Below are 17,303 nucleotides of genomic sequence, written 5' to 3'. Positions count from 1 at the left end.
CGGGCTCCTGTTTAGAGCTCAACCTCCTAAACACACACACACGCACACACACACAGCTTTTCTTTGGCCATCCCCACCACTAAAGGATAATGCCTTCAGCTTCTTCTATTTTTTCCCTCGACATTGTCTGTTCATTAATGATTCCTTTCACAACTCGTGTGTGTGTGTGTGTGTGGCCCCTATAAAGCCAACCAGACTCCTGCAGAGAAACCAGACAGGCTTAAATCAGGACTTAGACCCTGTATGTCACACAGCCAGCAGCCCCTTCATAACAATCACTAAGTCCCCCCCCCCCAAAGGGCCACTAGTCTGCCCATCTCACAAAGTAGCTGCAGCTCAAACTGCAATGATTCTCGTGATTTGCATTTGAATCTTTGTGATTTTATTTTTACATGAGGCTTAAAGGATCATTCTCATTAGGTTACACTCTGGCTCCTATTCTTTATAGTTTGCCATCGTGTGTTCCTGTTGCAATTACATTGTAAATCCATCAAAATGAAATCGTAGTATGACTTATATATTTTCCAGTAGACGATGTCTTGTCTTCATCATGGTGGTATTTGGTTCTCAGTCCATCAATTAGCCACGTGACCTATGATTATAATGTCATGTATACATAGTGTTTATGGTGATTTATAAGTTCAGTAATTCAATATGATAATGTATCATCTTAGTCATTGTGACATCACCCATTGGTTTGTAGACTGCCGTTTTGAAGCATCCATTTTGGCGATTTAGGTTACGGCCAGCGCCATTGTTTCGCAACCAATGAACGGAAGTTACCATATTTGGAATGCAGAGGAGTGACGTAGGGACGCCATGATAGCTCGCGAGTAGTTCTTCTCTTTGACACTAAGTGGGCGGACCCAGTCACCATTGTAGAACTACATTTAATTGGTTACAATGCTCATTTTTAGATTGGCCGGATATCAATCTTACAGAACGGATCATTTGTATAAACATGGGACAGAGTTCATGATTTATTCAAACATGTTACAAAGGTAGTGGTTAGTACAAACGAGACATGATGTGAAGATATGACAGTTAATGATTTCCTAAAAAATGTTAGAAGTGATCATTTGTACAAAAATATAACGGGTGTGATTTTGAACAAAATACACAATCATTGTTAATAATTATTGTGAGGAATAATTAACATTGGCATGTGATCAGACAGTCTCTTCACATATATTATTATTATTATTATTAAAAGGTGCTCTGTGCAACTTTGTTATTCAGGAAGTTTGTATCAAACAAGTAGCCCTTTGTACTACTCAGTACCCTTGAAGTAGCTCAGTTGCCAAAAGGTTGGTGACCCCTGCTCGAAATGGACCATAATCTACCAAATGAACATCATTCAGTACTTGAAACTATATGTTGAACCCATAAAGTCATGTTTACAATGTTTACTGAGGTAATAAATCAAGTGAGAAGTAGGGTAACTTCTTTTTGCAACCAGAGGAGTCGCCCCCTGCTGGTCAGTAGAGAGAATGCAAGTTTTAAGACACTTCCGCATAGGCTACACTCGGCAGAATCTGAGGTTGCCGCCTGATTTCAACGGAATGATATCGTGATCAAATCATATGTTGAGATATCGTGATGCACAGCTCCGTCGTCTAAATTGATAATAAGCACATAACTACAATTTCTCAAACTCTGAAGAGATAAAAATTCTGCTCAGAGTAATATTGCGTAAATAAAGTTGTATTTTGAGTGAGTCATTTACTTAGGTACACAATGTTACACTTCAGAAGCAACCAAATCAGTTTGGTGATCTATTGTAGTGTTTAGTAATAGTAATGGTTGCGAATTAACAATCTCAGATCACACGTTTAACAGAGCACTCTGTTAGTTAATGAAAATTCATAATGGTTAGAACTTTCCAAAGTCCGTAAAAGATCAAGTGTTTTTTCTTGGCCAATCATTTACTATTTTACCACTATAACAATCTTGACTTCACTCGCCTTTCTGACCTGGTTCTTCCTGTTCTTGCTTTCTTTCTCTCTGTCCTCTTCCCTTCCTCTTTGCACTGACAATCACACACAAACATATCGCATTCAGCGAGATAAATAAAAGACGCACAATCAACAACAGATCAAGTGTAACTTCTGAACACTGTATTTGTAGATCAGAGCCTGCATGTCCCAGAAGGAAGTTCTGTCTTTTCAGAAGGTTAATGTGTTGGCACAGAGCTGTTGCGATCCGGCCCCCAGTAATTGAACTTAATTCCAATAACAAACCAGTATCATGTGAAATTTCGCGGATGACGGCAAACAACAAATTCGGTATCCGCATTTCTACATCTTTGGTAATTACGACCAATTTGACACAAAGTTCTCTGTCAGAGCATTCACAAATTAGATTTGTTAACATGATCAATACCTACTTCTTCTTTTCCTTTGCATTGGCGGATTTCCAACCTTAAAGGTGCATTGCGCCACCTACTCTAAGCCTATGTAACATCATGACTTCATAAAGGACGCCGGATATTATATCACTTTAAATAAAGTCCTTTGAACCTGCAATTCTATGTCCCCTGCCTCTAACAGACAAGTTCGCAAAATGTATTGTTAGAGGGCTAAAAATGATTTCAGCAAATAATAATAATTAGCCTAAATATTACTAATAATTATTAGTGTTTATTCGGGGTGTTGAAAAAGAGTGTAAAATAACCAATGGAGCAGACACCATTTATTACTTCTTAACTTCAAGGATAACTACAAGAAGAACACTCCCGTGTTTGACCCCTCCACCATCCTCCCCTACCTCCTCCCTATACGCGGTCTTTAATCAAAACATCTGTCTGTCCCGGGAACTCATGTATCCGCCGATACAACAGATCCAAATTCATTGAGTTGTTGCAATGTGCTGTTAAGAGGTCGCAGCCATTTCACGTATTCCTTTGAGATCCGACTGCTTACAACGTCATCCTCATACAGTGTGGCGTCACCACATTTTCCCACCGATTCAGGGTCGTTGACTTTAACAGCGACACGGGCCAGCTCACACCTTATGATGTTCTTGCGAAGTGCATCGCCAACGCTCTGAGGACGCGCTCTGCACGCCGGCTATGACTCAGCCAATCAGCTGTGACTTTAGAGCCTGCTTCAGGCCAGACCCAGGTATGCAACATTGCTGGACCCAGACAAGCCATTAGAGAGGATGGTCAGATCAGAAACATTGCACCGCATGCTCACTGACAGATGCAGTCATTTTGACAGATTACACGCTCATGCCTCCATCCTGTAATCACACGCGGCCTCATAAAAGCCAGCGACCTACCAATTTGAGAATCCCTGCTGTTTTTGCGCTGTGATACAGCTCGTTCGCATGGTGCTATTACCAGCTTTAAGATCCCCGCGCAGATGTCGGGTCAGTTTTATGGACGCCCAGCTTTTATTTTTCTTTCATATTTGGGTGTTTGTAACTGTTTTTGACTTTCCGAGCAGATTGTAATCATCTTGTTTGAAGGATGTTGGAGGGTATGGGGTTATGAATTGAGGATCTGTTTTCAGTTAGAGTGGCCCGTGCTGTGATGGAGACATCATTATTTAGTTATGAATGAACAGGCTCGTATCCCTTTGGCTTGAATGGGCTTCTTTTTGTGTTGCATGCGCTAAGCTCCTTGGTTTTAGTGGTAAGGGGAAAATGAGGGGTCACTACCCCACACAGACACAAACTCAGCCTCATCACAGACTCCCCATTGGCCTGGGCTTAGTCATGAGACCCTGGCAATGAGAAAGCTCTCACCCAATAAGGTGCCCTGTGGGGAAAGCCCTGGTCCAATAAGAAGGCCCACCTGGGGTAAGGCTGGGGGATTACCAGCCTGAGCCTGCGGATTGAGCTCCGGGGTGAGGGAGGCGGGGCACGAGTCACAGCGCGGGGGCTACTCGGTCGCCAAGGCTGGCGGCCTCCTTTAAATGGTTGCTACGGAGCAGGTATCAAACGTGCCAGAGTCGCACACAGTCACGGTCATGGAGGGTATTAAGTGGCAACAAAGAGACAGTTATTCTGCAATAATCCGCCCTGCTGAGTGCAAGTTATTCTCCAATAATCAAGAGGCGAGGAGCAGGCAGGACGGAGCTGTGATCACAAGAGCATGGTGCTGCATGGAGCTTGACTTGCGTGCGGCACACACACACACACACACATACACAGGTCACACCACATCAACCCAGGCACACAAACTTTATTTATCACTTGTACATATCCCCAGTCCCACACTCACTAACCCAGACCGGCTTTGTCAGTGTGTATTCCAAGTTACCACAATTGTGTTGAAAATGTCGCTGAAATCCAATCAAGACAGCAATGATACTATTAGTAACTACAAGGCACCTGCAGATCTCAGCCAAGGCCAATCCACTCCAAAATGTAACAGGCTCTTCCTTCAACCTTCCACCAAAGGTCATGGAAATCAGGCCAGTCGTTTTTCAGTGATCTTGCAGACAGAAAGACAAACAAATCAAACAAAAAAAAGAACCTCCTTGTTGGCATGGTGATAATATGGTGATATAATTATGCCATATAAATGACAATATAATGGTATTTATATCTTACAAGTATTTGAGCAAATGTGTCCAGGATTCCGCCCAGTGTACGGTCAGATGTCTGTGAACCTGAACAATTAAAACATGTAATTATGACATATTTGAGATTTGGAGGATTTGACAGTTCAATGTAAACGTATATATGCATTTGCATCAATGTGATGAAGTTTCTTGTTGTCAATAATTAATGAATAATAATTAATAACTTTCTCATTTGATTTTCCATCGAATGTCACCACATATTGATGTCAGAATATGAAATTGCACTGTTTTAGGGGATTAGGGAATTGCCCAGGTCTACAATTTTCTATAATGTGAAAAATAGATTGTGGAATGAAGTTGCTGAAAGGTGCACAAATAGGTCATTTCCAACCTTCAGTGTATGCATGACACTAGATAGACTGATAGCTAGATAGCAGTCAGGCATGTATTCAGTGGATGTCTGGGGCCTGCCAGGGTTAGTCCCATGTCACCGATTCCATTTGTGATCTTCAAGGAGAGGATCTAAAGACACAGCCAGTGGGAGGTCAGTCTTCGTTTTTGGGAACCTCAAAATTCCTCCATGCTCTTTGCAGACGATGTGGTTCTGTTGGTTCGATCAGTCCGTGACCTTCAATACTCACTGGGGTGTGTTTGCATTCAGGATGAGAGTCGTCAGCACTAATAGGGTACTATTAGGCGTACAGGTACAACATAAGCGGGAAATGGAATGGTAGACAGATGTAACATACGGGATCAGGGGACATACCATGCCTTAATTATATTCCTCACGCTAAATGTGTGTACATTCTTTTTAGGTGCTGTGTGATACTAAATGCATTTGAAGTGGCTTCACGAGATGTGTTTTTTTTAAAAAGCAGAGCACGGAGCTTGTCAGAACATTCCTGTGCTGTAGTCACTCACAACAATCTCCATAGCTAAAGTGAAAGGTAATTGATTTAACCAATTCAATCAGTAACTGTTTGTGAATTCTTTATGGGCTGGGAGAGTCAGTAGCATTCCCATCCATCCAAAGATGCACGGTATGGTTTCCTCTATAGATCAGCATTGACAAAATATCTTCTAAACAAGTTTGTGTTGGATTTCGAATCAAACCAAATATCTTTTCAGTTTAGAGCTCATGATTTATAGTTAGTTTCATATTTATTCTCATTATTATCTACCCAAGATCTTCACTGTCAGTGTTTTGGTACATAAAACAAAACGAAATAGTTTAATGAAATCTTAAGTAAAGAGGTAGAAATGAAACACGAAAGTATGGTTTACATTTGTACTACCTTGTGATTTGTATTACTTGTTAGAAGAAATGTTATAAAAGTCAGTTTTAGGTGAAATGTAATCCATTTTAAATGAAGCCAAACTAGAGAAACAGTGTTCTCCATTAAATAATTGTCACATTCAATTTTTCGTTCTTGAATTCACATGTGGTTCCCAGATGTGTCACATGTGAATTATCATATCCCACATGTGAAAACACAGATTTCACATGTTCCTTTCTGCTCTCTTTTCACCCTCTTCCCCTCCCTCCCCCACCAGGTCGGAGTGTGTTTGCAGTCTGGGCTCAGAGTTTCGTCGCGGGGCCGGTGTGTTGGACATGGTCTTTGAGTCTCCGTTCCAGCTCTTCACATGTGGCTACGATACCTTCATCCGACTGTGGGACCTCCGACTCAGCCCACGGTACGCCACCATGGTGATCTCAGTCTCCCTGAGACCTTGTAGGATCTGTTTGTTAAATAGTGACACCTACAGTGCACCTACTGTACAGTGCTTCAGACCTTTACCACACCATGCTTGACACCAAATCTACCACTGAGGACACTTATTATGGGAATTCGCGGTCTTAGCACGAAACACTTGGGGAATTTACATTCTACCACAGCTATGAACATTATCTGTGAAAAAGAAAATGTAACATTTTCTGAAAAACACAGTAAATGGGTTCAAATGTCCACAAATGTTTTAGCTTGTGAGCTGTTTGGAATTGCAGTGCTTCAGTTTTTATTGCACTGAAAGTAGTTGAAGTGTCAGATGAAGTGGAAGCATTTAAAATGGGTTGAGGTGTAATATAAAGTGTAATTACTGAAAGTATTTGAAATGTTAAGTCCAGCAGTTGCATTGTTTGACGAGTAAGCACTGAAAGTTTTATTAATATAAATCTACAATTCAATTTCTACTTTTCATGAAAGAAAACCAAGTTGTTTTTATAGTTTTTAGAAATGTCTTTCTATCGTAAATGGAAGTTGGGCGTCCAGCTCTTTGAGCTGTTTAGACACATTTTCGCCTCTTCCTCCGGCACCACCACGTAGCATGAAGAGTAGGCGGCAGTATGCACCTTTTGCTTTATAACTTTGCTTTGTGTTCTGCCAGCACCATCTTCTTATATAATATTAACAGGAAAATGCATTTCTATCAACAAGGTCACGTAAACTCATTGCCTTTACTGGATGAGGACCGATCATCACTGTTGTGCATCGTCAAACCTAAAAGGCCCATTCTGAGCCAGGAGGAACCCTGTGATTTTAGCTGACAGCGGTATTTCTAAAAACCATGCAGGTAACTTAAAGTGCAAAAGCTTATCATTACTCATCTTTGTGACTAATTAGTCAAATGTTAGGGCGGCCCTAATAGCAGTATTTATGATTGCTAATCATTTTGACCTTATTCAAAACCCACAATGCCACGGGGAAAATTTAACTTGGGTCTCAAGTCCGTGCATCAGATTTATCTTGGTTCTGAATCTTGAGCGATCCAGTCAGCTGGCCAATCTTAGTGTATTTATGCACACAAAGTTTGGTTACTTTATGCAAACATGTGCAATCATGAAATGTGAAATCCACCACAGTTCCCTAATTATTGTCCTATTGTTCAGAAATAACATTCATGGTGTAAAACTCATTCTGAGCCGAGGTTTTATCTCCAGCAGTGTAAGCACGGGGAGCCCACATTCAGCCCCCCCTGTGGTATCCATATTAATGCAGCAGCCCTCACTTCGGTATATGTCGGCAACATGACTGGGGAGGGCAGCATTTATTTCGGACAGCAGGGGTTAGAGGGGTTTCAGGTTGTATTTGGGGGGGGGGGGGGGGGGGATCAGTCAAGTGAGACAAATCAGATCTGATTGGCAGATCGCTCTGGGGACTTCGCAAGGGGCTGGGTTGGGGTGAAGGTTGGCAGAGGGGGGTCCCTCTTTAGATATCAATAATTCATGCGCCCAAACCGAACTGGCCTCCAAAAAGGCTCCCAGGGTCAGCCAGGAGGTTCAGGTTGTCTGGAAGTTGGGGGCTCAACACCAAAGAGAAATGCACTCTGACAGATAAAAAACAAATGGTTGCCATGGTGATTAATACATCTAATGAATGATTGTTGTCCTCTCCTCTATATAAACAAGTAACATATAGTTATATAAAATCAGAATATATGTGATTTTATATTGTTATATCTACGTATTCTACCATGTTGTGATAGAGCGCATTTTCTCTCTATAGATAAACTCACCAGACTGGGATGTTTGTCTTTGGTTAGTCCTGCAAATGAAATGCCTTCATCACGTCAATGGAAACATAATATTGACATAAATCAGTCCATGGTATGAATATTGACATGGACACAAAAGAACCATGGATCTGACAGTGAAGACGTTTAGATTTTCTCACTTTATATGCCCAACCATAACAGTATATAAAACAGCATAATGGGTTATGGGTGATGAATGTCAGATACAGTGTTACGTAATTGATAATTAAAGTTACATTTTCAGGAATGACAAGTGGAACACGGCTCAATGAAGATGAGAAGTAACGAATGATTTTCTACGTTGGACTGAGGTTCAAAAATGGAGCGATGTGTTCCAACATAGCTCAGTAAAGCTGGGGAATACTTCAAATGATCATTCATCAGCTTTCAGCTCGACAATAATGTGAATATGATGCCGTTGTGTTATCTTTCTACAAATGACTGATGGCCACACAAATGATTCAAGCCATGATTTGATTGAGATTTTGTTTTTCAACATAAAGTTTTGACTCGTGCATTGCAGTAGAACACTGTTTATTGCTTTGAACATCAGTTTATTTCATGTGCGATTCTTTTGTTTGCCATACATCAGATAATTAGCCCTATTTCTCTCCAATATTTATTCCCATTTCACAGTTTGAGTTGAATGTGTGTTTCACCTTCAAGATGCAATGACAATGGGTGACCTCCCCATGTTCTAGAATGAGTGTGCATTTGTATGTATCGTGTGTGTGTGTGTGTGTGTGTGTGTGTGTGTGTGTGTGTGTGTGTGTGCGTGTGTGTGTGTGAGTGTGTGAGAGAGAGAGAGAGAGAGAGTCCAGACGTCTTTGCTGCCCCATTGTCTGCCCCTGGTGTCTCTCCATCACTTATTGATGAGGCTGCACTAATGGAGGATCAATGTCTATTGGCAGAAAATACTTATCCCCAAAATACTTCCCCTCTCTTAACCACAGCCACTGCCAGCACAGCCCTGCTTTACTGCTCACTCAGCCCCCTGCAGCATGTGCGCACATGCCACTCACACACAAACACACACGCACACGCAGCTTGACCTCCTTGTTAACAACAGTATAGAGCAGGGGTCTTCAACGTTTTTCAGACTAAGGACCCCGAAACTGATAGAGAGATGGAGCAGGGACCCCTGACTATATATGTTGTATAAAATTGTGTTTTATAATGTGTTTTCTCACTCTCTTCCCAAACACACCCGAGACTGCACCGATCTTTCCATGTTCAAATCACAAATCAAAACTCAGCTTTTCAGAACTGCTTTTAATGTGTGACGGATGTTGTGTGTTCTATGTGTTTAGTGTATGGCTTTTTTATGATGATTTTAATGTTCGGAAAGTGTTTTTGAGAATTTTGAAAAGTGCTTTATAAATAAAATATATTATTATTATTATTATTTTGATTATATAACGACTCAAAAAAAAGTGACTGTTTTGTGTGTTGTTTTTGCATAGATTTAATGACCTATAACTTATAAACACATTATAATGCATTGTATGACTGATTATAGTGTATTAGAACTATGGGACTTATACACTTACGCACTATACAAATATGTAAATGATACTCTATGATATTTTATTCTGCAAAAATGCCTCTGGACACAAATATAAAAAAGTAAAACACAACTTTATCTTCAGTCCAGACTTATACATTATCTCTGCCAGTTGAAACCCTTTGAGAATCGGACATGATGTGGTGCTTCGTCTCAACGCGTGTGTGTAAACGCTCCCATCCTTCCAAAACAGGAAGTGTGTGATGGAGTGGGAGGAGCCTGATGACAGCGCGCTGTACTGTATCCAGACGGACGGGAATCACATGATAGCCAGCGGCTCCTCGTACTACGGCGTCGTGCGACTCTGGGACAAACGGCAGACGGAATGCCTGCAGGTATGTGGGCTATGTTACGTTCTCAATGTGTGGATTGGCTACAGTACCGTGCTTTTAAAGACCACTTTAAAACAACATCATATGAAGTGAATACCAGATGGTAAACAATCAACTTAAAACTGTGATGATGTGATTTCATGATCTGTTTTGTGTGCAGTTCTTCCACCTGAGCTCACGGCCGGTGAGCAGCCCGGTGTACTGCCTGAGGTTTAGCAGCTCTCACCTGCACGCAGCCCTGGCCACCTCCCTGCACTCACTGGACTTCAGACAGAACCCCATCCACATTAGATGATACACACACACACTGTTCAAATTAATCTGTTCAATAAAGCTGTCTATTTTCACACAAAAAGGAGCTGCTTATTCTGAGTATTTTCCATGATTTTGGTTTTGGGAGAACTGAGCTTTTTCTCCATGTCACAGTGACATAATATTCCATAAAGTGGGTGGGCTTATAAGAGAGAAGGATGGTGAAAGGGGCCAAGATATCCAGATTTTTAGTCCCTGGTGCTCTTTTAGGCTCCAAGAACCCTTAACGACTACATTTCCTATCATGCAACCGTATAGCATCTGTCATTGGTTAATGCCAGGCTGCAACCTTTGGTTCTGAAAAGTGAAGCCAATAAGGACGTCCCTTGAATCTGCATTCTTTCTAATTGTCATCAACTATTACCACTTTCGTGGTTCATCCCAGAAAGTAGAGAACATGATGAATGCAGGTTCATCACAATTTTGTTTGTGTCCATGTATGTATATATATACATATATATAAATGTATATATATATATATGTACATTCATATATATATATACATTTATATATATACATTTATATATATACATATATATAAATGTATATATATATATTTATACATACATATATATCTCATTCAAAAACCTCTGTTTGCATCGGATAAATATCAATGAGATTTTTGAATCGCAACAATCTGTGTTGATAAACTCAAAAGCGCTGAAAGCGAGCTGGACAGGACTCGTTTGTTGGAGGTGAGAAGCATGCTGGTGCCTGCTGGGGGAGAAGGGCTAATCCGTTAGCTTGAGGCACTGAGAGCACAAATGCTCAACACATTCAAAAAAAAATCATGTGCGCACTCTGTCTGCAGAGCCAGTGAATAAGTCCCGGTGAGGAAAAACACAGATCGGCCCTTTTCCTCCACAACAATTTGGAGTGACTGCCCCGAAGCTTTTTGAAGGGATTAAAGCGCATTAGCCTCTTGACAAAAAAAACATCTCATCACTGTGGAAACACACTGTTTGGGTTTACATACATTTGACCCCTGCACCTGAGATCACACACTGGAGGGGGAACCCCCCCCCCCCAAATCCACACTGTACAATGTTAGGATCCATTTGATGGATGTGGATCAAATCTACGTCATCGCACATCTATGATTATCAAACCACACGTACAGTGCACATGGTGTTTCACACACTGGAACGGAACAGCTGGAGTGTGTGTGGGTGTGTGGGTGGGCAGTCGAAGGAGTCAGTGGAAAGGAAGGAAGGTTCAAACTGCACAGGACTGTGGAGTAGATTTATTTAAAGTAGCGGCAGCAGTTTCATTTCTTGTGATAACAGCAGTGGTTTTTGGCCGTTGCCAAAACAATTGTCTTTCATCAGAATCACCTTTATCCTCCAAGTATTTGTACCAGGCGACAACCTCCAGTTCTGAAGAGTGAAGAGTGTGTTATACTTGCATTCTCTCTGCTGACCAGTTGCAAAAAGAAGTCTATGAGAAAATGACTCTACTTCTCACTTGATTCTTTCCCTCAGTAAACATTGTAATCGTGAGTTTATGGTCTCAATCACCAGTTTCAAGTCTTCTTCAGTACAGCTTGATGTTCATTTAGTAAATGATGGTCTATTTCGAGTCAAATAGACCATAAAGCCGAGTATGATTTAAGGCGGGGCTACCTTGTGATTGATAGGTCGCTACCGCTGTCAGAGTCGTATGTGGCGTCACTACGTCACTCTTCCTCAGTCCAAATATGGTCACTTCCATTCACTGGTTGCAAAAAAACCAAACTGTTGACGGCCAAATTGCCAAACTCGTGGCACGTCCACTTCTTATATGCAGTCTATGATTTGTACACATACAAGGAATTCAACTCAGTTTTTTGCATTGCTCTCATTGGGCCTTATGCAATAACCACTCAACAGATTGGTTCTTAAGTGGCTCATATGAAAGATTTAGGAGAAAGGTTCGCATTATATCCGACAAGTTACTATTTTTTGTGCGTTTTCCTGCGAGTAGCCCACAAGTAAATACATACATGACCAACAACAACACAAGAACAGTAGTGCATTCCTGTTATTTGAAATTGCATCAGGAGGAATGCAAACAGCAGCAACAAAACAATTTTCTGGGCAATATGGCCGATCTTCACATAAAGAATTAAAAATCAGGGAATTATTGGCCATCTTACTTTTACTATGTTTGAGCACCAAGCATCATTGATTTAAACACAGAGTCCGCCTCCTCTCGTCCCACCGGAGTCCTGCGCACTCCTGCGGTCTGCCCGTCGAGTGCAGCCTGATCCAGGACGCCACAATGGAGTCAGTCAGCGACCTCACGTTGCTAGGCTTGCCTGAGTATTCCAGCGACCGGACATCACGAAGAAGCAGACTGGGTGGTGGAGCAGCCTCCTAGCTGGGTTAGCTTGGTTTCCATCTCGGCTCTCCTCCCTCTCGACCCCGCTTTCATTGGCGTTTGGTTCAGCAGGTCTGGCCGGGTGGTTATCGTGTCCAGGGCCGCTCCCCACGAATGTATCCGGTCCCCATGCTTCTTTCTCCGATGTTGCTGAGTGTATTCTGTCATGTGCCATTAGTGCTCCAACAGTAAAGACAAAAAATAGGAAAATTCATGGGAGCTGCCGGCCACAGCATGTACATGCGCCGCAGTTGCAATTTATTCAAAATAAACCTCTGGTTTCACAGGAAAGATCTTACTTGGTCCCATCCACCGCCAATCCTGCCCGCCCTGTGTGGACCTTTGCAGTCGTTATACTTCGTGGGTCATGATTACGTTGATAACATACGAAATGATTTCGTGGGATATCTTCGAATTACGGCTCATAATTTTAGGTATAGCTTTAGGTATAGCTACCAACGCTTAATGGGAACGGCCTGTACAATATTCTTGTATTCTGGAATTTTCTCTCAGATTACGAACACAATTCGCGAGTGATCCAGACCTGTCGTAGGAGTCATGTGCCATTAGCCTGCTGTTTTCCAGGTTTGTCTCTCATGGATTGTATATTTCATTTCTTTAAAGCAATTTTGAGTTAAAAAAAAACTTTATTATTTACAGTTCATAATTATCCTGTTTGGCTTTTGAATAATCAGCTAATTTATATAGCCTTACAAGATTACCATTCATTTACTATTATTATTATTATTATTATAGTATAACACTACAATATCCATATTGACATCTTAAATGACTTCTCTTACTGTAGTTTGATGTAGCTCACTGGTTCTCATGTCCAACAAGGGATTATTGGCATCATTTCATCCGAGCTCACTTTCACTTTGACATTCAAATAAATTGGTTTCGGTCATCTGGATAAAATTGTTGTTTGTTTCCATCCTGTCGACCCGTTGGAGCAATCGTCATGTTCCCAGATTTAAGAGAGTGAAATGGGACAATAACTGATACAACTTGATGAAATAATGGACAAAACTCTGAGAATAAGACTGACGTTGGAGAAACAAGACCCTTCAAGCCTTCACATAGAAGGTGTGCGAGTGTTTGAAACATACAGTAGAACTCTAACAAGGCCGTGTATGAGTTTGTGCGTTGCTCTAGCAGTCACTCATGTCCGGGGCTGTCCACACACTGTGAGTCTGGGCTGGCCATTAATGGCATATATTAGATCATGTCGTCCATTAGCTAATATGCCAGGGCCACATAAGAGGAGTGGCCAAGGTGCGTACAGACATTGCACACTCATGCAGGAGATGTGACCACCAGGGACTCCTGACACTTGAATTAATCATAGAGGGCGGGGACGAGGGCCGTCTCCACAACAACACGCTACACGCCAGATTTTCTTGGTGGAGTATTTTATCAAACATGATCAGTAATTAGTACTTTAGCCAGGGCCAGTAATATGAAAGAAAACAACGTCTAATTAAGCTTATAACAGCAGCAGCAACAGTAGTGGTGTGGCCGTACTACAATCATTGAATTATTCGTAACATTTGATACAGTAAAGAATGTTAAAAATACAGGTACTGGTGTCCTATCAGTCATTGCAATGTCCCTGGTTCAGATCTCTCTCACCTCTCGAGCACCTTTGCACTTAGCACTCCAATCTGCCTTGTTGTCAATGTCAAATGTCTCTGACTGTATGTTTTATGATGGTTTTATGTTAGGTTTTTTATCGAAAGGACCAGACTGTAACATTGTGCTCATCCATCCAACCAACAAAAAAAACAACAACCAACCAACCAACCAACCAACCAACCCACCCACTGGTTGGAAGGAAATCTTCTGCCATTTACATAAAAGTACTGTCGTACTGTCAAAAGTCCTAGAAAGAATTCTGCTGGACAGAATACAGGACTTCATCACCTCCACAGATAACCAGTTGGGCTTCAAAGCCAAACATGGCACTGACTTGTGTATATATGCCTTAAAGGAAATTGTAAACAAATACAGAGGTCAAAACTCATCACTTCTTATGTGTTTTATTGATGCCTCCAAAGCTTTTGATCGTGTTAATCATAGTAAATTATTTTTTAAACTGAGCCAAAGAGGTGTCCCCACATACACAGTGAGAATTCTGGCTTACTGGTATGCGCACCAGAGTATGAGAGTAAAATGGGGTAAAAGTGTGTCAGCCCCATTTGGGGTTAGCAATGGTGTCAGACAAGTTCTGTTTAATCTGTATATTGATGATCTGTCCAAGCAACTGACAGCCTGTACTACTGGGTGCATGATGGGTAATACTCTGGTTAATCACATCATGTCTGCAGATGATCTGGTGATCTTTAGTCCTTCTAGCGCTGGTCTTCAGCAGCTCCTCACTATATGTACTGTGTACGGTGTGGAACATGACATCAAATACAACGCCAGTAAGAGTGCTCTCCTGATCTGTAGAACTAAAGAGGACAAATGTCTAAACTTCCCTGACTTCAAATTGTCTGACAATAATCTTGGTGTCTGTGGTGAAGTAAAATATCTTGGTCATTTTTTAACAGAACACATGACTGATGATAACGACATTTCCAGGCAATGTGGTATGATGTATGCACAAGCAAACAGTCTCTCACGTTAGTCTGGTCTGTGTACAGATGGAGTGAAGATGTCTGTTCAGAGCATATTGTACTCCACTCTACACTGCACACTTGTGGTCAAACTACAAAAAAAAGAGTCTACAGAGACTTCAAGTAGCGTACAATGACGCCATGAGAATACTTTTAAAGAGGCCGAGATGGAGTAGTGCTGGTGAAATGTTTGTGGCTGCACGAGTCAACACTTTCCAAACTGTTTTAAGAAATCTCATGTATAAGGCAAGGCAAGTTTATTTGTATAGCACATTTCAACAACAAGGTAATTCAAAGTGCTTCACATAAAACCATTAAAAGCATCAAAACAAACATCCTGTTGGACAGGAAGCCAGTGCAAAGACCTCAGAACTGGAGTGATGTGATCCACCCTCCTGGTCTTAGTGAGGACTCGAGCTGCAGCGTTCTGAATCAGCTGCAGCTTTCTGGCTTGGTTTGTGGGTTTTAACATCAGTGATTGAAGCTGAGCGGTGATTTTCAATTGTTCGTCCTTGGTACCAAAAACAATTACTTCTGTTTTATCTTTGTTTAATTGAAGAAAATTCTGGCACATCCAGTTGTTGATTTGTTCAATGCAGTTACCCAGCCCTTGTCCTACACATGACATCATTGCACTTCTGTCCATCCTGGGAGAGGGATCCCTCATCTATTGCTCTCCCACAGGTTTCTTCCTCTTTCCTCCCTGTTAAAGGGGTTTTTGGGGAGTTTTTCCTGTTCCGATGTGAGGGTCCCGGGACAAGAGGATGTCAAACGTGTAGATATTGTAAAGCCCTCTGAGGAAAATTTGTAATTTGTGATTTTGGGCTGTACAAAAATAAATTGAATTGAAATTGAATTGAATTGTATGGGATTATAGTCCCCTGGTGACATAGTTATGTAGATTTGTGTGTCGTCTGCATAATTATGATAACACACTTTGTTGTTTTCCATAATCTGAGCTAGTGGAAGCATGTAGATGTTGAACAGAAGAGGCCCCAGTATTGAACCTTGGGGAACACCACATGTCATTTTAGTCAGCTCTGATGTGTAATCAGCTACAGACACAAAGTATTCTCGGCCCTTCAAGTAGGATTCAAACCAGTTAAGTGCTGTGCCAGAGAGTCCATCTGTCGACTGAAGGACTCTGTAAATGGGATCATACTTGTTTTAACCAACATAAGGTTTAGCACCACATGCTACCAGTCCCAGCTGTGGCGACATTGGTACAGCTGTCTCTTTGTAAGGAATTGCTAGGCCTATGTACTTTTATTGTTTGTGTCTGTCTTTTTATATATCTGTCTGTATGGACCCCGAGTCTGAAATAAAGTCTATCTATCTATCTGTCTAAAAGGTCAAACAGGCTTGTGAAGTATACAAAAAACATGATTAATTCTGACAGAGAAATGTGGCAGGATTGCTTTCCCACACTCTGACTTGGGTTAGGGTTAGGCTACTTGGTTAAGGTTAGAAAAAAGATTGTGGTTTATCTTCAAATAAAAACATAACTTAATTCAACATAAAATGTTGGTTTCACGTGGACATTGCTTTCCTGGGGGAAAGTACCTTCGACCCGCCCGAAGTATATTGTCTTGCTTGTTGTACTCATAATTATACCACGTTACTACCAATAACAGCCGCTTGTCACTTGTCCTGAGCTAAAGCAGAAAATAAAAAAATCGACATTCAATGCATCTGTGGTTTGTAGAAACATACAATGCCAACACTGTTTTCCTTGCAACTTGGCAGCCGAAGTGCAACCAGTAAGAGAAAACTTCATTTAAAATCCCACTGACATTTGTAGTAACGCAAATAACAAGAAAAATTCTGCCTGCCTCTCTTACAAAACCATTCTAATGTTGTTGTTTATTCAATATTTTTGTCTTAACTGCCTTTACCGACTATCAACTTCAGACGGACCAAATGGACAAAACTACGTTACAATTACAAAAGTGACCATGCTGCTACTCCGTTAAATCTCAGCTTCTAGAATATGCATCTACCTTCTGTAGTAGATGTTTGGGTCCAGTGGATGAACGGCCTGGCATTGAGCGGT

General features: G+C 41.3%; 1 protein-coding gene across 1 annotated transcript in view; it reads left to right on the top strand.

Moving 5' to 3' along the window:
* Nucleotides 1-17,303, top strand: part of fbxw4 (F-box and WD repeat domain containing 4) — a 62,280-nt gene that overhangs the window by 32,164 nt on the left and 12,813 nt on the right. Inside the window, exons 7-8 of the mRNA XM_079279685.1 lie at nt 6,087-6,227; nt 9,821-9,962. Coding sequence (XP_079135811.1) covers nt 6,087-6,227; nt 9,821-9,962 — 283 coding nt within the window. The remainder of the gene's footprint in view (nt 1-6,086; nt 6,228-9,820; nt 9,963-17,303) is intronic.

The sequence above is a fragment of the Melanostigma gelatinosum genome, assembly GCF_949748355.1.
Source record: "Melanostigma gelatinosum genome assembly, chromosome: 12".
NCBI lineage: Eukaryota > Metazoa > Chordata > Actinopteri > Perciformes > Zoarcidae > Melanostigma > Melanostigma gelatinosum.
This window is presented reverse-complemented; position numbering and strand designations above follow the sequence as displayed.